This window comes from Lolium perenne, chromosome 4, assembly GCF_019359855.2.
Source record: "Lolium perenne isolate Kyuss_39 chromosome 4, Kyuss_2.0, whole genome shotgun sequence".
NCBI lineage: Eukaryota > Viridiplantae > Streptophyta > Magnoliopsida > Poales > Poaceae > Lolium > Lolium perenne.
In genome coordinates, this window is record NC_067247.2 from 242,851,625 (window position 1) to 242,877,369 (window position 25,745).

Here is a 25,745-nt window from a genome sequence, read left to right on the forward strand (position 1 = left end):
AGCCAATTTACGTGCATGATCCTCAGATATGTACGCAACTTTCATTCAATTTGAGCATTTTCATTTGAGCAAGTCTGGTGCCATTTTAAAATTCGTCAATACGAACTGTTCTGTTTTGACAGATTCTGCCTTTTATTTCGCATTGCCTCTTTTGCTATGTTGGATGAATTTCTTTGATCCACTAATGTCCAATAGCTTTATGCAATGTCCAGAAGTGTTAAGAATGATTGTGTCACCTCTGAATATGTTAATTTTTATTGTGCACTAACCCTCTAATGAGTTGTTTCGAGTTTGGTGTGGAGGAAGTTTTCAAGGATCAAGAGAGGAGTATGATGCAACATGATCAAGAAGAGTGAAAGCTCTAAGCTTGGGGATGCCCCGGTGGTTCACCCCTGCATATATCAAGAAGACTCAAGCGTCTAAGCTTGGGGATGCCCAAGGCATCCCCTTCTTCATCGACAACATTATCAGGTTCCTCCCCTGAAACTATATTTTTATTCCATCACATCTTATGTGCTTTGCTTGGAGCGTCGGTTTGTTTTTGTTTTTTGTTTTGTTTGAATAAAATGGATCCTAGCATTCACTTTATGGGAGAGAGACACGCTCCGCTGTAGCATATGGACAAGTATGTCCTTAGTTTCTACTCATAGTATTCATGGCGAAGTTTCTCCTTCGTTAAATTGTTATATGGTTGGAATTAGAAAATGATACATGTAGTAATTGCTATTAATGTCTTGGGTAATGTGATAGTTGGCAATTGTTGTGCTCATGTTTAAGCTCTTGCATCATATACTTTGCACCCATTAATGAAGAAATACATAGAGCATGCTAAAATTTGGTTTGCATATTTGGTTTCTCTAAGGTCTAGATAATTTCTAGTATTGAGTTTGAACAACAAGAAAGACGGTGTAGAGTCTTATAATGTTTTCAATATGTCTTTTATGTGAGTTTTGCTGCACCGGTTCATCCTTGTGTTTGTTTCAAATAACCTTGCTAGCCTAAACCTTGTATCGAGAGGGAATACTTCTCATGCATCCAAAATACTTGAGCCAACCACTATGCCATTTGTGTCCACCATACCTACCTACTACATGGTATTTTCCGCCATTCCAAAGTAAATTGCTTGAGTGCTACCTTTAAAATTCCATCATTCACCTTTGCAATATATAGCTCATGGGATAAATAGCTTAAAAACTATTGTGGTATTGAATATGTAATTATGCACTTTATCTCTTATTAAGTTGCTTGTTGTGCGATAACCATGTTCACTGGGGACGCCATCAACTATTCATTGTTGAATTTCATGTGAGTTGCTATGCATGTTCGTCTTGTCTGAAGTAAGAGAGATCTACCACCTTATGGTTAAGCATGCATATTGTTAGAGAAGAACATTGGGCCGCTAACTAAAGCCATGATCCATGGTGGAAGTTTCAGTTTTGGACATATATCCTCAATCTCAAATGAGAAAATTATTAATTGTTGTTACATGCTTATGCATAAAAGAGGAGTCCATTATCTGTTGTCTATGTTGTCCCGGTATGGATGTCTAAGTTGAAGAATAATCAATAGCGAGAAATCCAATGCGAGCTTTCTCCTTAGACCTTTGTACAAAGTGCATAGAGGTACCCCTTTGTGACACTTGGTTAAAACATGTGCATTGTGATGATCCGGTAGTCCAAGCTAATTAGGACAAGGTGCGGGCACTATTAGTACACTATGCATGAGGCTTGCAACTTGTAAGATATAATTTACATGATACATATGCTTTATTACTACCGTTGACAAAATTGTTTCATGTTTTCAAAATCAAAGCTCTAGCACAAATATAGCAATCGATGCTTTTCCTCTATGGAGGACCATTCTTTTACTTTCAATGTTGAGTCAGTTCACCTATTTCTCTCCACCTCAAGAAGCAAACACTTGTGTGAACTGTGCATTGATTCCTACATACTTGCTTATTGCACTTATTATATTACTCTATGTTGACAATATCCATGAGATATACATGTTACAAGTTGAAAGCATCCGCTGAAACTTAATCTTCTTTTGTGTTGCTTCAATGCTTTTACTTTGAATTATTGCTTTATGAGTTAACTCTTATGCAAGACTTAATTGATGCTTGTCTTGAAGTGCTATTCATGAAAAGTCTTTGCTATATGATTCACTTGTTTACTCATGTCATATACATTGTTTTGATCGCTGCATTCACTACATATGCTTTACAAATAGTATGATCAAGATTATGATGGCATGTCACTCCAGAAATTATCTGTGTTATCGTTTTACCTGCTCGGGACGAGCAGAACTAAGCTTGGGGATGCTGATACGTCTCCGACGTATCGATAATTTCTTATGTTCTATGCCACATTATTGATGTTATCTACATGTTTTATGCACACTTTATGTCATATTCGTGCATTTTCTGGAACTAACCTATTAACAAGATGCCGAAGTGCCGCTTGTTTGTCTGCTGTTTTTGGTTTCAGAAATCCTAGTAAGGAAATATTCTCGGAATTGGACGAAATCAACGCCCAGGGGCCTATTTTTCCACGAAGCTTCCAGAAGTCCGAAGACGAAACGAAGTGGGGCCATAGGGTGCCCAAACCCTAGGGCGGCGCGGCCCACCCCCTGGCCGCGCCGGCCTATGGTGTGGGGCCCCTGTGCCCCCTCCTGACTTGCCCTTCCGCCTACTTAAAGCCTCCGTGACGAAACCCCCAGTACCGAGAGCCACGATACGGAAAACCTTCCAGAGACGCCGCCAACGCCGATCCCATCTCGGGGATCCAGAGATCGCCTCCGCACCCTGCCGGAGAGGGGAATCATCTCCCGGAGGACTCTACGCCGCCATGGTCACCTCCGGTGTGATGTGTGAGTAGTCTACCCCTGGACTATGGGTCCATAGCAGTAGCTAGATGGTTGTCTTCTCCCCATTGTGCTATCATTGTCGGATCTTGTGAGCTGCCTAACATGATCAAGATCATCTATCTGTAATTCTATATGTTGCGTTTGTTGGGATCCGATGAATAGAGAATACTTGTTATGTTGATTATCAAAGCTATGTCTATGTGTTGTTTATGATCTTGCATGCTCTCCGTTATTAGTAGATGCTCTGGCCAAGTTGATGCTAGTAACTCCAAGAGGGAGTATTTATGCTCGATAGTGGGTTCATGTCTCCGTGAATCTGGAGGGGTGACAAGAACCTCTAAGGTTATGGATGTGCTGTTGCCACTAGGGATAAAACATTGGTGCTATGTTCAAGGATGTAGTCACTAGTTACATTACGCGCAATACTTAATGCAATTGTCTGTTGCTTTGCAACTTAATACTGGAGGGGGTTCGGATGATAACCTGAAGGTGGACTTTTTAGGCATAGATGCATGCTGGATGGCGGTCTATGTGCTTTGTCGTAATGCCCAATTAAATCTCACTATACTCATCATGATATGTATGTGCATGGTCATGCCCTCTTTATTTGTCAATTGCCCAACTGTAATTTGTTCACCCAACATGCTGTTTGTCTTATGGGAGAGACACCTCTAGTGAACTGTGGACCCCGGTCCAATTCTCTTTACTGAAATACAATCTACTGCAATACTGTTCTACTGTTTTCTGCAAACAATCATTGTAATATCCCAGGTAATGGGGTTACAAAAATAGAGGAAACAGATGTGTGCATTGCATTCATGCATAGAAAATCTGGGAAATTTTCGCGCTTTAAAATAAAACAGTCACAGTAACTGAAGTTTCACTTGACCTTGGTGGAATTGAAGTAGCTCATCAAGGCAAGCGCTATAAACCTCAATGTGACTTTGTTAAAACCTTGTTTTGGGTAAAGATGATTTGATCTAAAGGGGTTAGATCAAATGGAACTAATAATCAACACAACAACACTTTACTTAGTGATCAATTGCTTGATCTTATGAAAGATCATAATATGGAATTCCTTACCATAACATATGAACATACATCTATTTGGAAATCAAGTAACAATAAATGGAGAAACCATTCTTCACTTATCTTTTCCATGTCTTAAACAAATCCTTGATCCTACCATGAACCTCATGGTATTCATTCTATTTCAATTTTGGAAATATAACAAGGAGATCTAACTAAGAAATATAATTCTCCTCTATTTCAAATTATTATACATCAAACCTAGAGAGGTGAGAGTCCTATTTTGTTTAGAGAAGCCATGATAAACCTTGAGGCAAACCTTGGATATAAATAACCATATGATCACAACATCATCTTCAAGAGGAAACCTAGAGTATTATTCAGGTCATTCCCAAATGAGAGAGACCATTCATACCTAACCTAGCTTTAACTATTTAAGAATAAAGGACAACCATTGAACTCTAGTATTAGGAGTACACCATAACCTAGAATAATTCATTCTTATATAAGAGGGCTCAAGCTATGGTGTTACACTCAAGTTAGTTGAGGCAACACCTGGATTGGAGGGAGAGAACTATCCATATCCCAGATGATTATATCATCATTGATTAAGTAGAAACCTAACATAATATCTCAGGCATTCTCCTGGGATATAAACTTAAGAGGCAACCCTAGTAGTACCATTCAAGAAGATAAATTAGAAGTGCTATATTTAGTTGATCAAGACAATACTTAATCTTGGGAGTGAGAAACCTAACTCTTGAGAGATACCTTAGGAAGCCCAACCTTGATCATTATAAATTGAGTGATGATCATAAACCCTAAGAACTTGAGGTAAAGATATTAAGAACAAGTGGATCATGCCTAATCCATGGCCATGCTTTGGAGAAATAGGAGAATAATCCAAATACTAACACTTATATGATCAGAGCTATCATCACCACATGAAATCATAGAGAGGTAACTAGTAAGCAACCCTAGGCTTATATCCCAACCTTTACTTGTGAACCATTGGGTGATCATAACCATAAACCTAGTTCACATTTGAGTTCCAAACCATATGCCATAAGGTGAATATCATTAGAATCTTAGAATTGCTCACAAACTAAATCTTAGTCTTCAATTATTGAACCTAAGATTAGCCTAGTGCTAAATACTATATTTAACACCATGTGTAGTACTCAACCACTTATTATTGTAACCAAGACCAAACCATGATGAGGGTAGTACCTACTCTAGGTATTTAAAGAAGTTATTAAGATATAACAATAGTGCTAAGCTTGGGAGTAGTTCTAGGAGAATTTTCAGTTCATTAGCACATAGTTATGCACATAATATAAAATACAAAAGACCACATTCTCCAATGGGAGATCAAGCCCTTAGAAATAATTAGGCACATGAAATCATGCCAATAAATCACTTTCTTAATAGAAATCCATATATAACTATTACTTTGAAATTGCTTCTTGCAAAATAACAAAAACTTAACTGTTAATAGGTACTTAGAAGAACCTCTTAAAAAATAGTTTGGATCACTTAAATTGATGTTGGAAATTATGACTATATAAATGCCCATTTTCAAACTCTATTAACATTTAATAAACAAGGATGTCATTACACATATAAAATATTTTTTAGATTTTATATGGAGTTATATTAGTATCTTTATAAACCCAAAAGGATCCACACATTAAAAATCCTGCAAAACAGATTGGAATTCAAACAGAATTTGAATCAACAAGAAATAAATAAAATAAAAAAAACAGAAAAGGAAAACAGAAATGGAAAAGAGAGAAAAACCTCACCTGGTATTACCTGGCCGCAGAGCCCACCTCGGCAGTCCAACACACGGCCCAGGTCCGGCCCAAGCCGCAGCCCAAACCAACCACGTACCCCTTCGTGGGGATAAGACTGGAGACGAAGCACTCGTCTTCGTCTTCGCCACCGTCGTCGCACAGGAGAACGACACGGCGATGGCAAGCTCCACGTCCCGGCCGCCGAAGTGGACCCCGCGACCATCGACGATAGCCGGTGACCGTATAAATACGGGAGAACAAACCCTAGCACCCATTTCTTTTTCTCCCTCGTTACAATGCCGAAACCCTAGCCGTAGACCTCCGCTCGCCGCCGGCAATAGAGGCATCCCCGTGCCTCGCCATGACCACCAGCAGCACCGCCGTCCTCGACATGTTCATGGTGAAAAAGGAATCGTCCGGGGAAGCATCGTGTACCGCGAATCGGCCTCATCTCTATCGCCGGGTATCGCCGGCAATGGCGGAACTGAGCTCACCTCAGCCCCTAATCCACACCATCGACCCTCAGAAAAGCATCAGGGTAAGATTTCCCGTCGATTGATACTACTATCGCGTCCCAATTCATTCGGTAGCGTTGCATCGACGTTAGCCGTCGTCCGCCGCCGTTGTTTGAGCTCGCCGGAGCAACTCCGGCAACCATTAGGGCGCGGCGCCGCCACCTTTAGGTCCAGTAGGGGGCCGCGCACCCAACCAGACCATCCACGCGCTCGCAGGAGTAGCCCAGCACCGGCGAGCCTAGCTACTGCCACCGGCCACCATGCTCCTGGCCACGTTGGCGAATTTTGACCCAGTCCACGCCTTGGTGGCGTCAGACGTGGACATAGGCCCACTCGTCAGTGACCCTGGGTAGCTCTAGGCCCAGTACAGTTAGCAGTTCCTTCAGTTTTACTTCAAATTCAATAATATCTGCAACTTCAAGTAAATTTAGAAAATTCATTACAATTCAGAAAAATACAAATTAGATATCAAAATGTTCCTAAAAAGAAAATCTATCCAATAAAAATATAATATAGAATTTTTATTTTTAATAAAAATTTAATTATTTTAAACTCATTAATTAAGTCTTTTCTTTTATACTTGATTGAATTAAAATTCAACAAATAAGGAAAACTTTAAAAATTAAATAGAAACCAGTAAAGAAATAAAGAAAACTTTAAAACTAATTTTTTTTATTTATTATTTTGTTAAATCCTTATTAGAGGGATTTAAACCCTATTAATAATTCTCTTAATTATTAATTCATTAAAAATAATAAAATGTCAAATCCAATATTATTTTTATTTCAAAGTGATTAATAATTTCAACTTGATAATAAAGTTCTTAACTTAAGAACTAAATAGTAATTATGAAACCTAGTTCCATTTTAAATAACCTTATGGTTTCATAATTCCATGTGAACACTAAAACCCTAATTCTATTATGAAACCCTAGTTCCACCATTTTATGTGTAAACCCTAAATGGTTTCCAAAATCTAAACACTAGATATAACATGAGATCATGTACTTCCTCTTGAATTCATAGAACCATAATTAGCAAATTAATACTTGCTATGTTCACATAAAATCTAGGAGTCCTATTATCAATAATGTAATGTATGCATACCTACTCAACCTAGTTGATCAAGTAGGATCAACCAAATCTAAACCCTAGCTTCCATTACGAAAACCCTCATCTTTAATTATCCATGCCTAGCATCACACCATTGTGATGAACCCAAATAGCAACCATGCTTATTATCTTGCATTAACTAACCACACTCCACTAAACCTTACTAGTGTGAAATACTTAGGAACCATTCCATCTAAGAACCAACCATTCTTTACTTAGGGAATTAAATAGCAAACCTAAACAATCTCAACCTAATTGATATACTTCTTATTATTTAAGAAGTATGTTCTTCAAAAGTTATTCTTTTGAAGTAAACCGAGAACCATCATCAACCCTGCTTATAAGGACCTATAAACCCTAGCCAGCTATCACTAGCAAAATAAACCAATCTTGATAGCACCCATGTGGAATTAATTGCTTAAGATGCCTAGGCTTAATTCAACAATACAAGCCCTAGTAGCTGATGAATCCAACTAGGTTGTGATCCATCTAAACCTTACTCCAGAAATTAGTTGAAACCATAGTAAACCATAGAACTCCACAACCCTAATTATCATACTTGTTCTTTATTAAAGAACATGTTCTTCAAAAGTTATTCTTTTGAAGTATATGATAATTAATCATTAACCATGCCATGTAGTGCTAAAAACAACCACTATTCATTACATGTTCGGATTATACCAAATGTTATAGTTATGTGCTACTAATATTATTGTTATGATATATTGCAGTACCTGTCTATGATACCATGTAACCACACCTGAATAAGAACCTTGTATGAGAATCATTCTAAAAGTGCAACACACCCTGAACTAATCAATACCACTCACTAATCCTAAATCATCGGGGTTAGGCCACGCTTAGAGCGATTGCATCTCATACTTATGCATGATTGCATCTTTGCCAATCTTTTAAACATCGTCCTTACCGGACGATGATTGCTATTTCAGAATTTGGAGTTATTGCGTATCGAAGACCTTGCCTGCATAATCTTGCGATCAAGAAAGGCAAGTTCATCGCTTGCTCATGTCATTTGAGTATTTTTACCAAATTACTTGCAAAGTATTATATTTATCACTATTGCATGAAAAACAAAAACACTATTTTCATAACTATGAATATGACTATGTGGTGGGCAATGGAACCATGGATTGTGTTGATATGGTGGAGGTTCCATTGCAAGGGTTTATACCCATCTAGGATTAAACAACAAATGTCGCCAGTGATTCTTGTGCCGTAATACCCGTGTTAACCATAAGATCTGGAGTGGGACGGAATAGTCAAAAGTGTTTCCACCTCTCGTTCATCAACGGATGCGCTTACCGTAGCAGTTGTGTCTGGCGGAACAACCGGAGGGTGGGGAGCCCATTCTAATTCCCCACGGTAAAGCATTGCTTGCCGTAGCAGTTGTGTCTTGCGGAACAACCGGAGGGTGGGGATCCCATTCTAATTCCCCACGGTAATGCGGTCTATGATGGGTTGCAGCCACCGGCGTAGGAGTGTATGGTAGAGCCCAAGATCGTTGTCGTGGTCGGGGTCCACCCTGAAATTACGGGAATAATGGGACCGACGTGGACCTGTGGTCGGCGCATGCAACAACGGGTGGGTGTTCGAGGTAGCGGAGGAACATGATTGGCTAGACCTTATACCGGGCCTCACACCAAAGGAAGTGTGGACGAGAACTAGACTCGGTTGGCACCAAGGATAAGATCTCTTATGGGTAAAGCAACACACCTCTGCAGAGTGTAAAGAACCGTGACCTGTCACTCCCTGTTCCGGGATATGGAACTGCGAACGCGGCCGGAAAGGAGCTCCATGAAGTTCTAGTAAACCGGTGAAGGCTGACGGACATAGTTCTTCTGAATAAAAGCAACCTTTTGAAGAAATGGTTATGAAAACCTGCATTGGTATTAGACTTTCTGGTCTAATGTCATAGCTAGTGCATTAAACACCTCTTTCCTATAATGAACTTGTTGAGTACGCTCGTACTCATCCCACTCTTAAATCCCCTGCTTAGATATGGAGGCATCGAAGGAGGATCTACCGTACAACTCGAAGACCGAGGAGTCAACAACTACTTCAAGATACAGGACCCTGTCAGAGGAGTCAGATACCACATCCATCAAGGAGAAAACCTAGTTTAGCCATAGAAGGGAACTAGCTTCCTAAACCTAGCTCCTATTTAGCTAGAATCTATTCTTAGCCTCTATAGCTAGTTAAACACTCTACAAATAGAGTTCGTGATAGGATTAGACTACGAGTCGTTCTTCTGGAGTTATCTGCAGTTTTACCTCATTGTAAAGTAGGAGGCTGTGTTGATCTTATGTAATAGAGTCAATGTTGTAATTCTATAGACATGCCTTGGACCCGCATATGTTTCTGTTGTACCACTCTGAGCGATATAATACTAGTGGAACGGTGTTTCATTGGTGTTGTATCAGACTTGCATACTACACCATGCAGTGGTATGCCGGGTCACCACAGTTGGTATCAGAGCAAATGCTTTGACCTTAGGATTAAAACCCTTTAAAGGAGACCTATAGGATTGGTAGTGTCTATAGGGAGTTGTCTTAGGTAAACCAAATATTTGTATGACTTGAGATGGGTATTCACTTGAAAATAATCCTGACATACTCAAGTCAAACTTTCCTACCTATTCTTCCTAAGTGAAGCTAGTAGTTAATTCCAAGTATGTAGCATATCAACAAGTCCTTAAAACAATAGATGAGTAGATCACAGTTGGTATACAATACATGGTAGTCCAAAGAGAGGATACAACCATAAGGAAGATATCCTATTGGAAGATGTGTACCAACATATGTTATGATGAAGTAAGAGTTATCAGACCTGTAATAGGAGTAATATCGAGTGGTGAAGATAATTATTATATCCTAATAGATAATGTAGACCAAATTAAGTAATGAGTAAGTAAAATTATCCAGACTTGTGAAACAATTGATAGTCAGTGAAAAATATAAGTTATATAAAGTAGCATAGACCATGATGAGTCAATCATGGAATGTAAGGAGGAGTGACAGAAATAAAATATGTCTACTTACATAGTAGTGATAGTAATCATATAGGATTCACCTGAGAATCATTATGTGATGAACTAGAGCATCATAAATATTTAGAAGAAGTATAATAAGAAGTCAGGTGATCACCAATAGAGCAAAACAATAGTGCAAGAATTGTGTTCCAAAAATATGGGAAGTGTGCCAAGCACATCATGACCATAGTCTTATGATAGAAACACTTGGAAGTATAGGAACTATATCCTAATAAATATGTATTCAGAGTAACCATATTAGAACTAGTGGTATCATACAAAATAGTCCTCAATAGCCCTTATATATGAATAATACTTTGTCAGTACTTCCAAACAAAACCAGGTTAACCTTAACTATCCTAGACCACTTTTGTTTCAAGTTTATCTCATTGCAAATGTGCAATTAAGGTAAAGGTTGAGACAAATGGTAGAATTCCCTATATTCGTGCTAAGTATCACGATATAAACTTATATTATGTGGTGTTATATACTACACATCAGAGCCTGATGTTTAGAGATGTCCTACTCAACTACTATATTCAGGCTTATGATGGTGTGTATTATATGCACAAAGCTGAATCTTCTTGGATTTTATTGGATTTTCATTGTTTGACTAGATCTATACATGAAGTTTGACTTTGGTATGCAAATGCATGTTGCTATATCAAGTTCTTACTTAAAGCTATAGATCTAGAGGGTAATGGTATTCGTGTGAGGAAGTGACGAATTCTGTATATTTTGAAGACAAGATGAAGGTTCATCAGATAAAGGAAACAAAGTTGTGGGAAGCAACCACAATACTCTGAAGGAAGTACTAATCAACATTCATGCTTTACCTCAACAGAGGAGTACTTTAGTACATGAGAAGCATGAAGGTGAGAAATATAATGATTATGGTGAAGCTGAAGCAGATCCATAGTCAACATAGAAGAGGGAATGCATGGGAAATCACTTAGGATACTATAATCATAGTGTCAGCTAGTGGTTTTCTTGCAAAATAAACCCTGAATGAAGGAAGATGATATCTAAAACCATAGCAGATATAAGAAGACCATAGTTGGTATCAGAAGACCACAAATGGTATAGGATCAATACTGCGAGATAAAGTAGAAGATGTCTCGTCCAGTTGATCAGAACCTATAATAGAATCCATTTTTAGATATCAAATAGCTACAGTTGGTATAATAACCACAGCTGGTATTAGTTGGTATTACAAATAGTCCACGATTTAATTAGTTGTAACAAAAGTTCGTGAACAAATAAAAATCCTGTCAGCCAAATAGCTAGATCTATAAACATTTAGTCAAAGGATTCACATTGGATGTCCACAATTGAGTGGATACACCACAAAGTTTCTTCGCAAAACCTTAGAGGAATATAAATCATAAACTAGACCTAGACCAACTATTCTAATCAAAGTCCAATAGTTGGAAGAAAAGGAGTTAAAGACCATAAGAAAACTCTAAGGGGTAGAGTAAAGATTGAGTTGGATGTACAATAACTCAATACTTTAAGCAAGATAGAAGAAGAAGGTCTGAACTGAGAGGAAGTTCGATCTTATTTTCATAAGATTGTTGGACATTACTTTCAGAAGGATGTCAGACCAAAAGCCGAGGTTTATACTTCGAGGAAGTAAGAAGTGGACTGTAACTTGAGAAAGTGAGTAATATTTACTCAGAAGTATGATAGCCCAAGTAAATTAAGTATAATGAAGTTGGACGAAGGAAATACCGTAGACCAATAAAGCCCAAGATGGTCAAAGAATGAAGAAGATTGAACATATTAATATCAAGGACTAATAGAATGATTCCTTTCATGGAACCTAAATAACTCGAAATAGTATAGGTATCAACTATAAACTATGATTGGATGGACTAAATGAGTCTAATCCATTCTTAGAGGAATAAACCATCATGATCATTTCCATGGTAAGTGCCTTACCAAGTACCATTACTGCACTTTTGGTAGTAAGGGAAAACAAAGACCTACTTTTTTCAAATAGGAGATTGTTATCCAATTAGTCCTCAATTAAGACTGTCAGGACCAGAAGAAGTCCTAATCATTGAATATTCAATGAGAAAGGAAACAAGATTATAATAGTTGGAAGAAATCAATGAATCAAAGTAAGAGCCATGGTTCAGAGACAGGTATTATTAGATTCCCGGAAGAAAATCATAGAACTGGAGTTAGAAACTAATGTTCGGAGACAAACCCTAATGGATTCCAGGAAGAGTCTGGACAAGGGATATATTCAATTATATCCAGTGAGATCACCAAGGAGTTTGAGAAAAGATGTAGTCTGCACAAGTCAGATCCACACTCCGAAACGTGAGAGATATCAAACTTCGAGGACGAAGTTTAGTTTAAGGGGTAGAGACTGTAATATCCCAGGTAATGGGGTTACAAAAATAGAGGAAACAGATGTGTGCATTGCATTCATGCATAGAAAATCTGGGAAATTTTCGCGCTTTAAAATAAAACAGTCACAGTAACTGAAGTTTCACTTGACCTTGGTGGAATTGAAGTAGCTAATCAAGGCAAGCGCTATAAACCTCAATGTGACTTTGTTAAAACCTTGTTTTGGGTAAAGATGATTTGATCTAAAGGGGTTAGATCAAATGGAACTAATAATCAACACAACAACACTTTACTCAGTGATCAATTGCTTGATCTTATGAAAGATCATAATATGGAATTCCTTACCATAACATATGAACATACATCTATTTGGAAATCAAGTAACAATAAATGGAGAAACCATTCTTCACTTATCTTTTCCATGTCTTAAACAAATCCTTGATCCTACCATGAACCTCATGGTATTCATTCTATTTCAATTTTGGAAATATAACAAGGAGATCTAACTAAGAAATATAATTCTCCTCTATTTCAAATTATTATACATCAAACCTAGAGAGGTGAGAGTCCTATTTTGTTTAGAGAAGCCATGATAAACCTTGAGGCAAACCTTGGATATAAATAACCATATGATCACAACATCATCTTCAAGAGGAAACCTAGAGTATTATTCAGGTCATTCCCAAATGAGAGAGACCATTCATACCTAACCTAGCTTTAACTATTTAAGAATAAAGGACAACCATTGAACTCTAGTATTAGGAGTACACCATAACCTAGAATAATTCATTCTTATATAAGAGGGCTCAAGCTATGGTGTTACACTCAAGTTAGTTGAGGCAACACCTGGATTGGAGGGAGAGAACTATCCATATCCCAGATGATTATATCATCATTGATTAAGTAGAAACCTAACATAATATCTCAGGCATTCTCCTGGGATATAAACTTAAGAGGCAACCCTAGTAGTACCATTCAAGAAGATAAATTAGAAGTGCTATATTTAGTTGATCAAGACAATACTTAATCTTGGGAGTGAGAAACCTAACTCTTGAGAGATACCTTAGGAAGCCCAACCTTGATCATTATAAATTGAGTGATGATCATAAACCCTAAGAACTTGAGGTAAAGATATTAAGAACAAGTGGATCATGCCTAATCCATGGCCATGCTTTGGAGAAATAGGAGAATAATCCAAATACTAACACTTATATGATCAGAGCTATCATCACCACATGAAATCATAGAGAGGTAACTAGTAAGCAACCCTAGGCTTATATCCCAACCTTTACTTGTGAACCATTGGGTGATCATAACCATAAACCTAGTTCACATTTGAGTTCCAAACCATATGCCATAAGGTGAATATCATTAGAATCTTAGAATTGCTCACAAACTAAATCTTAGTCTTCAATTATTGAACCTAAGATTAGCCTAGTGCTAAATACTATATTTAACACCATGTGTAGTACTCAACCACTTATTATTGTAACCAAGACCAAACCATGATGAGGGTAGTACCTACTCTAGGTATTTAAAGAAGTTATTAAGATATAACAATAGTGCTAAGCTTGGGAGTAGTTCTAGGAGAATTTTCAGTTCATTAGCACATAGTTATGCACATAATATAAAATACAAAAGACCACATTCTCCAATGGGAGATCAAGCCCTTAGAAATAATTAGGCACATGAAATCATGCCAATAAATCACTTTCTTAATAGAAATCCATATATAACTATTACTTTGAAATTGCTTCTTGCAAAATAACAAAAACTTAACTGTTAATAGGTACTTAGAAGAACCTCTTAAAAAATAGTTTGGATCACTTAAATTGATGTTGGAAATTATGACTATATAAATGCCCATTTTCAAACTCTATTAACATTTAATAAACAAGGATGTCATTACACATATAAAATATTTTTTAGATTTTATATGGAGTTATATTAGTATCTTTATAAACCCAAAAGGATCCACACATTAAAAATCCTGCAAAACAGATTGGAATTCAAACAGAATTTGAATCAACAAGAAATAAATAAAATAAAAAAAACAGAAAAGGAAAACAGAAATGGAAAAGAGAGAAAAACCTCACCTGGTATTACCTGGCCGCAGAGCCCACCTCGGCAGTCCAACACACGGCCCAGGTCCGGCCCAAGCCGCAGCCCAAACCAACCACGTACCCCTTCGTGGGGATAAGACTGGAGACGAAGCACTCGTCTTCGTCTTCGCCACCGTCGTCGCACAGGAGAACGACACGGCGATGGCAAGCTCCACGTCCCGGCCGCCGAAGTGGACCCCGCGACCATCGACGATAGCCGGTGACCGTATAAATACGGGAGAACAAACCCTAGCACCCATTTCTTTTTCTCCCTCGTTACAATGCCGAAACCCTAGCCGTAGACCTCCGCTCGCCGCCGGCAATAGAGGCATCCCCGTGCCTCGCCATGACCACCAGCAGCACCGCCGTCCTCGACATGTTCATGGTGAAAAAGGAATCGTCCGGGGAAGCATCGTGTACCGCGAATCGGCCTCATCTCTATCGCCGGGTATCGCCGGCAATGGCGGAACTGAGCTCACCTCAGCCCCTAATCCACACCATCGACCCTCAGAAAAGCATCAGGGTAAGATTTCCCGTCGATTGATACTACTATCGCGTCCCAATTCATTCGGTAGCGTTGCATCGACGTTAGCCGTCGTCCGCCGCCGTTGTTTGAGCTCGCCGGAGCAACTCCGGCAACCATTAGGGCGCGGCGCCGCCACCTTTAGGTCCAGTAGGGGGCCGCGCACCCAACCAGACCATCCACGCGCTCGTAGGAGTAGCCCAGCGCCGGCGAGCCCAGCTACTGCCACCGGCCACCATGCTCCTGGCCACGTTGGCGAATTTTGACCCAGTCCACGCCTTGGTGGCGTCAGACGTGGACATAGGCCCACTCGTCAGTGACCCTGGGTAGCTCTAGGCCCAGTACAGTTAGCAGTTCCTTCAGTTTTACTTCAAATTCAATAATATCTGCAACTTCAAGTAAATTTAGAAAATTCATTACAATTCAGAAAAATACAAATTAGATATCAAAATGTTCCTAAAAAGAAAATCTATCCAATAAAAATATAATATAGAATTTTTATTTTTAATAAAAATTTAATTATTTTAAACTCATTAATTAAGTCTTTTCTTTTATACTTGATTGAATTAAAATTCAACAAATAAGGAAAACTTTAAAAATTAAATAGAAACCAGTAAAGAAATAAAGAAAACTTTAAAACTAATTTTTTTTATTTATTATTTTGTTAAATCCTTATTAGAGGGATTTAAACCCTATTAATAATTCTCTTAATTATTAATTCATTAAAAATAATAAAATGTCAAATCCAATATTATTTTTATTTCAAAGTGATTAATAATTTCAACTTGATAATAAAGTTCTTAACTTAAGAACTAAATAGTAATTATGAAACCTAGTTCCATTTTAAATAACCTTATGGTTTCATAATTCCATGTGAACACTAAAACCCTAATTCTATTATGAAACCCTAGTTCCACCATTTTATGTGTAAACCCTAAATGGTTTCCAAAATCTAAACACTAGATATAACATGAGATCATGTACTTCCTCTTGAATTCATAGAACCATAATTAGCAAATTAATACTTGCTATGTTCACATAAAATCTAGGAGTCCTATTATCAATAATGTAATGTATGCATACCTACTCAACCTAGTTGATCAAGTAGGATCAACCAAATCTAAACCCTAGCTTCCATTACGAAAACCCTCATCTTTAATTATCCATGCCTAGCATCACACCATTGTGATGAACCCAAATAGCAACCATGCTTATTATCTTGCATTAACTAACCACACTCCACTAAACCTTACTAGTGTGAAATACTTAGGAACCATTCCATCTAAGAACCAACCATTCTTTACTTAGGGAATTAAATAGCAAACCTAAACAATCTCAACCTAATTGATATACTTCTTATTATTTAAGAAGTATGTTCTTCAAAAGTTATTCTTTTGAAGTAAACCGAGAACCATCATCAACCCTGCTTATAAGGACCTATAAACCCTAGCCAGCTATCACTAGCAAAATAAACCAATCTTGATAGCACCCATGTGGAATTAATTGCTTAAGATGCCTAGGCTTAATTCAACAATACAAGCCCTAGTAGCTGATGAATCCAACTAGGTTGTGATCCATCTAAACCTTACTCCAGAAATTAGTTGAAACCATAGTAAACCATAGAACTCCACAACCCTAATTATCATACTTGTTCTTTATTAAAGAACATGTTCTTCAAAAGTTATTCTTTTGAAGTATATGATAATTAATCATTAACCATGCCATGTAGTGCTAAAAACAACCACTATTCATTACATGTTCGGATTATACCAAATGTTATAGTTATGTGCTACTAATATTATTGTTATGATATATTGCAGTACCTGTCTATGATACCATGTAACCACACCTGAATAAGAACCTTGTATGAGAATCATTCTAAAAGTGCAACACACCCTGAACTAATCAATACCACTCACTAATCCTAAATCATCGGGGTTAGGCCACGCTTAGAGCGATTGCATCTCATACTTATGCATGATTGCATCTTTGCCAATCTTTTAAACATCATCCTTACCGGACGATGATTGCTATTTCAGAATTTGGAGTTATTGCGTATCGAAGACCTTGCCTGCATAATCTTGCAGTCAAGAAAGGCAAGTTCATCGCTTGCTCATGTCATTTGAGTATTTTTACCAAATTACTTGCAAAGTATTATATTTATCACTATTGCATGAAAAACAAAAACACTATTTTCATAACTATGAATATGGCTATGTGGTGGGCAATGGAACCATGGATTGTGTTGATATGGTGGAGGTTCCATTGCAAGGGTTTATACCCATCTAGGATTAAACAACAAATGTCGCCAGTGATTCTTGTGCCGTAATACCCGTGTTAACCATAAGATCTGGAGTGGGACGGAATAGTCAAAAGTGTTTCCACCTCTCGTTCATCAACGGATGCGCTTACCGTAGCAGTTGTGTCTGGCGGAACAACCGGAGGGTGGGGAGCCCATTCTAATTCCCCACGGTAAAGCATTGCTTGCCGTAGCAGTTGTGTCTTGCGGAACAACCGGAGGGTGGGGATCCCATTCTAATTCCCCACGGTAATGCGGTCTATGATGGGTTGCAGCCACCGGCGTAGGAGTGTATGGTAGAGCCCAAAGATCGTTGTCGTGGTCGGGGTCCACCCTGAAATTACGGGAATAATGGGACCGACGTGGACCCAGGGTCGGCGCATGCAACAACGGGTGGGTGTTCGAGGTAGCGGAGGAACATGATTGGCTAGACCTTATACCGGGCCTCACACCAAAGGAAGTGTGGACGAGAACTAGACTCGGTTGGCACCAAGGATAAGATCTCTTATGGGTAAAGCAACACACATCTGCAGAGTGTAAAGAACCGTGACCTGTCACTCCCTGTTCCGGGATATGGAACTGCGAACGCGGCCGGAAAGGAGCTCCATGAAGTTCTAGTAAACCGGTGAAGGCTGACGGACATAGTTCTTCTGAATAAAAGCAACCTTTTGAAGAAATGGTTATGAAAACCTGCATTGGTATTAGACTTTCTGGTCTAATGTCATAGCTAGTGCATTAAACACCTCTTTCCTATAATGAACTTGTTGAGTACGCTCGTACTCATCCCACTCTTAAATCCCCTGCTTAGATATGGAGGCATCGAAGGAGGATCTACCGTACAACTCGAAGACCGAGGAGTCAACAACTACTTCAAGATACAGGACCCTGTCAGAGGAGTCAGATACCACATCCATCAAGGAGAAAACCTAGTTTAGCCATAGAAGGGAACTAGCTTCCTAAACCTAGCTCCTATTTAGCTAGAATCTATTCTTAGCCTCTATAGCTAGTTAAACACTCTACAAATAGAGTTCGTGATAGGATTAGACTACGAGTCGTTCTTCTGGAGTTATCTGCAGTTTTACCTCATTGTAAAGTAGGAGGCTGTGTTGATCTTATGTAATAGAGTCAATGTTGTAATTCTATAGACATGCCTTGGACCCGCATATGTTTCTGTTGTACCACTCTGAGCGATATAATACTAGTGGAACGGTGTTTCATTGGTGTTGTATCAGACTTGCATACTACACCATGCAGTGGTATGCCGGGTCACCACAATCATCTTCCACACAATACGGTTAATCCTTTGTTACAGCAAGCCGGTGAGATTGACAACCTCACTGTTTCGTTGGGGCAAAGTACTTTGGTTGTGTTGTGCAGGTTCCACGTTGGCGCCGGAATCCCTGGTGTTGCGCCGCACTACATCCCGCCGCCATCAACCTTCAACGTGCTTCTTGGCTCCTCCTGGTTCGATAAACCTTGGTTTCTTTCTGAGGGAAATCTTGCTGCTGTGCGCATCATACCTTCCTCTTGGGGTTCCCAACGAACGTGTGAGTTACACGCCATCACCCCCCCCCCCCCCACACACACACACAACGCCTCCAAGGAGGAAGACGCTTGGAAGCGTCTACTTCACCCGCACCGGTTGCTCCCATGCAATTAGTTCTCCTACGTATCATGACCACCGTCCATAGATACGTCATACTGGCAACACTATGGTGGATGGAATTGGCCACCTCCCCGAGTAGAGCCACCTTGCCCGAAGTGCTTGTGTCCCTAAACCTTTCGGGTGTGGGAGTTGTTGTGGAGTGTCTTATACTATCCTCTCCATCTTCTTCTCCTACCCCTGAATCCAAAGGGGGGACGCCTGAGTTCAAGATGGATCATCGCCTTAATTTTTTATATAAATGGTATCCAAACTTATCAAGTGCCCTGCGAATGCCACACAAGCACTGGATACCACCTGCTCTTGTTCATTTTGCCTCATCGATGTCTCGGTTTGCGATTGTCTGCCATGCTTACATCATATTTGCGGCTTCCTAGCGACCCCTTGATTTGATCTCTCCACCTCATACGCCCATTTTGGTCCCATAGAATCTTATCACCGAGTTCTGCCACCGCTCCCCCCCCCCCGATGGTGTACGCTAGCAACATGATTTTGACCACGCCGAGGCCATGTGGCACCACCACTAGTCACGGTTTCATCCCAAGATCCAAAAAAAGCTGAGCACTGGCTCATGTGAAGAGCGCTTATGGCTAGGGATCCTCACCTCTATAGAGATGAACATATGGTTTTTCCTCACCAAAACCCTTGATGGCCAAGTCAATGAATGATCACCTATCTTAGTCTATCGACGCGATTCTTGACCACGTGTGTTGCATTTTGCCTAGTTCATGAACACACGTCTGAAGTTGGTGACTTACATGCAATCGCCTCTTTTATAACTAATTCAATTTCATGTGGGAGGTTAATCTGTGGGAACTTCCTTCCGATAACAATATTGTTAGAAAATTGACAAGAACCAAATATCTGCATGCACCAAACGGGTATCGCACTTATAAAATGCGATAAATGGTATTGAACTCAAGATTTTTTTTTAGCTGTGATACCATGTAGAATTGTATGCACAGACTCCGTTCACCCAAAAGCCCAAGATGATGGAGAAAAGAGGGAAATGTACTTATACTTCAAAAAATGATTTTATTTTCGTGTGCACAGGAGGTCATGTGTACGGCTCAGTTATGTTTCATTGAGTTTCATTAGGCCAAAACAGACTGCAGCTCACAAAAACTTAATGAAACTTGATGAAATGCCGCGGCACGAATTTTAAAGCACCAGATTGATGGCTAAAACATGCACGATCATGCAAGAATATTTGTTTCATTGAATTTTTGGCACTTGTCGTGCATCTAATTAACTATGGAGAGGATGGGTGTAAACTCTTTAGATCGTACCCAACTAGATCGTAGCCACATGTGTAAAACAGTTACGTGCCATTTTTTTCAATACAATTGCTAGTAGGAATAACCAAGTCATTTAGCACCGAACTAGCAACAATAATGCAATACTTTTTCCCACAATACAAACTAGTTGGCATGGTGAAAAAGAAAATAAAAGGAGGAGAAGAAGAAGAAAACGGCGATGGATGATCTCACCAATCCGTGGCTTCTGCGAGTCAACGGTCAGCGAAGTGACATGTCATCTGATCGACCAAAGTCGAAAGCCTCAACGCGGCCTTTGAGTCGGAGTAGTAGTAGTAGTAGAAGAAGAAGAAGGCGTCCATGTATTCGGCACGGGCGGTAGGTAGGTGAAAGGCACGGTCGTCTCTCCACACGGCCACACACGGCCTCCTCTTCTTCTTCCAGTTTGTGATCCCTACTACAAATATATACTCCTCGTGCGGCTCCCTGGACCCAATCCGATCCAACCAACATTTCCGAGCTCACAAGTCACAACTGACAGAGATTTCTTGCCTATTTGTCCATCCAAGAAGCGAGTTCAGACAGATACTTGGTCGCAGGCAGATCGATCAGTGTTAGGCTGTTAGCTCGGCCAGCCGATCGTAGGAGATCAGAGTTGCATGGTATGATGTCGAGATCATCGAAGAAGCAGCAGAAGCGGTCGGCGTGGAGCTCCCTGTTCGGGTGCTGCGTCGGCTCCGGCGGGAAGAAGACGGGGAGCGGGAAGGTCGGTCCTGGGTCGAGCTCGAGGAGGATCAAGGACGTCGCCGCCGACGCGGTGGCGGCGCTGGGGCAGCGTCTGTCGTTCACGGACGTGATGAGCGCGGCGTCGGACCAGGATCTGTCGGTGTCGCTGGTTGGTTCCAACCTTCACGTGTTCACGGTGGGAGAGCTGAAGGCGGCGACGCAGGGGTTCCTGGACGACAACTTCCTGGGCGAGGGCGGGTTCGGCCCCGTGTACAAGGGCTCCCTGGAGGAGAAGGCCAAGCCGGGGCTCAAGGCGCAGTCCATCGCCGTCAAGCTCTGGGACCCCGAGGGCACCCAGGGCCACAAGGAGTGGCTGGCGGAGGTGATCTTCCTGGGGCAGTTCCGGCATGCCAACCTGGTGAAGCTCATCGGCTACTGCTGCGAGGACGAGAACAGGCTGCTCGTCTACGAGTACATGCCCAAGGGCAGCCTAGAGAACCATCTCTTCAGAAGTAAGCCCCCTCGATCGCCATACTTCATTCAACTGTGATTCCTTTTAATTTGCTGCGACATATTAACTCCTGCATGCTAGCTACAGTTGAGCTAACTTGAATTAATGAAGCCCCAGGATTATGTATGACCGACATATATCGACCTCGACTAGTTCCTCCATTAGGTAGAAGATTAATTAGTGTGCATGCTTTGCTCGGTCGACCAAGTGACCAACGTGTGCAGCATGCCGCCATTAAAGAAAGCAAACGTACAGCTGAGCTAGCTGCATACACGGGTGTATGTGTTTGATTAGTTGCCGATGGCCGTACATGCCATGTCGCCATGTCAGCATCGACCACTTGCTTAGTCATCGGTTCATCACAGCTAGAGCTAGCTTGCCGTCCTCTGACTAGACTTCAGTTAGTTGTATTGCACTACCACTACCGCCTACCCCTAGTTTTTGACATATTTGTCGAGCTTGATGGAGATGTATACTTACATATGTATTCTCCTTGTAGCTAGCTAGCTTGCTGCTTTCAACAATCAATTTACTGTATTGACTAATTAGCAGTAGAGATAAGAAAAGGACAAGGGGGAAAAAACAACAGATATACATATATATGAGGTGGTTGACCAGTCCTACGTTGCCTTGTTGACTCCATTGGCCCATACTATAAACTTGTTCTAGAACGGACGTGCGAGCATGCATTTCCTGTGGGCGGGTGAGAACTGGTAGCCACAGTTGTTGGAACTAGGCTTTTACTACATCTCTGTCTGTCCTGGAGAGGTAGCTTCTTCCAACTGTCTTCTGAATTCTGATCCAGCTCGCGCGGCGCGTTTCTCAGTTTTAAAATTCAGTAACTTGCTCCGCAGATGATTAGGCGCCTCAATTTGAAAAGAAACCGGGCGCGTTGACTTGGATCACGACGTGATAACGTCTCCACTTAATTTTGACTAGCTTTTGCATATATGTACATGTGAGCGGTGCATATTTCCCTTTTTCACACCATCCATCGTTGTTGTCCAGATGTTTGTACTCCAAACTTAGATTGCAGACTAATTTGTTTGTTTGTTTGTTGATTTGGCAGAGTTTTCTCCCGGTCTGTCGTGGTCAACCCGGCTGAACATCGCTGTGGGCGCCGCCAAGGGCCTCGCCTTCCTTCACGACGCCGATAAGCCCGTCATCTACCGCGACTTCAAGACATCCAATATCTTGCTCGACCCCGTAAGTTGTATTCTACTTAGAACAGCTACTGTTCTTTATTCACGGATTCACAGTTTTGAAGAAAACAGTTATATATCAACACAATTCATTATATAAATTTCTGATCGTGTATATATATTCTAAGTTAGTGCTGCTGGTTCTTCCCGTATGATAATTCCCAACCCATTATTTCTGGGTTGACTTCACGCAAATGATGAACTCGTCAAAAATTTGAAAACTTTAAAGTTGGTACGTGTGTGGTAGGTGATTGACCTGGTGAATAGATTTCCCTTGACAAAGTAGGTAGTACCTTTGTTACTAGCGTGTTTCCTTCTACTTTGCCGCATGCGACCCTTGAAACAAGGAGAATACGTGAAGAAAAGGTAGAAGCTTGGTCTTGCCGGCTACTACTAGCACTTACTATATTAGTCAAAACTTGGATTTCTCGTTATACTTATAGGCTGACCACCACATGTAAACACATGCTCCAATATTTGAATTAGTCTCCAGCTCAAGTAACCTCTTCTTCTTTCAAAGTGAAAGCAAAAATAGGACTCACCAACCAAAGAAAATTGCGTCCCTCCCCAAATGTTAACGATTGTGCTTCAGTCCAACCAAATTCATGCAGATAGTGTTGGGCCTTTGTGTAGCTAACTAACAATTTTGATGGATTCGGCTTAATTAGGCCCATGCGTGAACAGTAAAATGACTGAATTTCCCCTTTGAAAAATAGGACAATGACTGAACTTCTTTTAGCTGAAAATGACTGAACTTTCGTCTCATCGATGTGCAGGACTACAAGGCAAAGCTCTCGGACTTTGGGCTCGCGAAGGATGGGCCGGAGGGCGACGCCACCCATGTCTCGACGAGAGTCATGGGCACTCATGGCTACGCCGCGCCAGAGTACATTCTAACTGGTACAGACATAAAAATGCTTTGCCCCCGACACTTGTTTACACTATGAAATGTTTCTGTAATTCCAGTTTCCTAACAGCTCCCACACAATATCATCATCTCTAGGTCACCTCACATCGAAGAGCGATGTCTACAGTTTCGGAGTCGTCCTCCTCGAGATCCTGTCTGGGAGACGAGCCGTGGACAAGACGAGGCCTACCAGGGAGCACCACCTGGTCGAGCACATGCGGTCGTGGCTCAAAGACCCGCAGAAGCTCGGACGGATCATGGACCCGGCGCTGGAGGGCAAGTACTCCGCCGCGGCAGCTCACAGGGCGGCCATGGTGGCGTACCAGTGCCTCAGCGGCAGCCCGAAGAGCAGGCCGGACATGTCCAAGGTCGTGGAAGAGCTGGAGCCCCTCCTCAGCCTCACGGACGACGTGCCCAGCGAGGCGGTGGTGTATGTAGCTTCGCAGGATGACGCTAGGAAGGAGAGAGCGACGAGAAGAAGGAATGGCGAGAGGGAGAGCGGTAATGGTGGTTACAGGCATAAAGCCAGGTCTCCGAAGAAGACTGTTAGGAGACGGGGCAACCAGACTGAGGAGTTCTGGGAGTGGAACATGCCTGGAGAAGGTAAAGTATAGTTTAGTTAGTACTAGCTCAGTCTATTTGTGTGGAACGTACGTGGATGTAAATGTTGATTGTGCTGGCCGGCAGTACACTGCCTTTGATCGGGGGGTTCAGGATTGCATCCCTGTCGCTAATTCCTTGTTTCTTTCAGTTGCTATTGGCTTCACCTCTTTTTACTGTAAACTTTTTTTTTTTTCTTACGGCGAGATCCAAAAAAAAAAGGGTGCACGTACAGTCTATGGTGTGATTGCACAGTTGCACTGGTCTTGTTTTGATTTATTGCTGATAATAGAGAGGCGCAGTATGCACGGCAGGATGCTTTTTAGACAGTGTGGGACAAAAGCCACACAACTGATACAGGTAGCCACTTGTTCTTTTGCAGTTAAATTAAACCGGGGAGATTAAGCACGTATCACGCAGACGCTCGCTCGCGCGCGTGCCTACGGAGCCGAAGCAACCGGACGGCGCCGAGCCGGCAGTGCCAGATTCGCCCGGTACCCGGCGCTCAGGTGGGGCTAGATCCCGCCTGCCGATCCCAGCTCCTCCGAGGTGTGCGCAGGATCGCTCTCGGAAGCCTACGTCGCCGGCCGGCAGCGGCAAGCCGGGGCAATCGCAGTACAATTCCGCAACACTCCAGGCAGGTCTCCCCAATCCCGCCGGCCCTGCACATCCAGATTGCGAGGCGGAGGCAACGTATCCGTCCCATCGCCCGCATTTCGATCGGATCGAAGAATTGGCGTCGTCGAGTCACGCCGGCACCTGTCTTTGGGGACTTCCTCGCTGCAGCCACGACACGTCGGCCGGCGGCGATCGCGCCGGTGGATCTTTCGTTGGGGTCTGCTACCTCCGTGGTGCTTGGGGCGTCTCCGACGCTGAGTCGCGTGGTGGTGGAGGCGACGCCGGCAGCTTCGCCTTCGGTGACGGCCGAGGAGCCGGCGGTGCGGCCGTTGATCGCGGCGGGTCTCGAGCCGCGATTCAAACCGGCGGATGCGGCACTGGAGGCCTCCTCTAGTGGGCCGCAAAGTCGATGGGCCTGGTTCGGTCGGGCCGTGATGGCTGTGCAGAAGGCGCCTCGCTGCGTCCCTATCGACAACAGCATACGATCACGGGAGATCGACTAGGTCCCGTATCGTTCCAGAGTCATCTTCACCGCCGCCGCTCGCCCTTGCGTGGTGGTGGAGGCGACGCCGGCAGCTTCGCCTTCGGTGACGGCTGAGGAGCCGGCGGTGCGG

The 25,745-nt window shown here is 41.7% G+C and overlaps 1 protein-coding gene across 1 annotated transcript; it reads left to right on the forward strand.

Moving 5' to 3' along the window:
- Positions 1-20,938: 20,938 nt before the first annotated feature.
- LOC127332449 (serine/threonine-protein kinase RIPK) lies at positions 20,939-24,663 on the forward strand. Its single transcript, XM_051358745.2, has 4 exons — positions 20,939-21,805; positions 22,874-23,010; positions 23,783-23,906; positions 24,010-24,663. The coding sequence occupies exons 1-4, from the start codon at positions 21,232-21,234 to the stop codon at positions 24,525-24,527; spliced, it is 1,353 nt and encodes a 450-aa protein (XP_051214705.1). The 5' UTR covers positions 20,939-21,231; the 3' UTR covers positions 24,528-24,663.
- Positions 24,664-25,745: the final 1,082 nt, after the last annotated feature.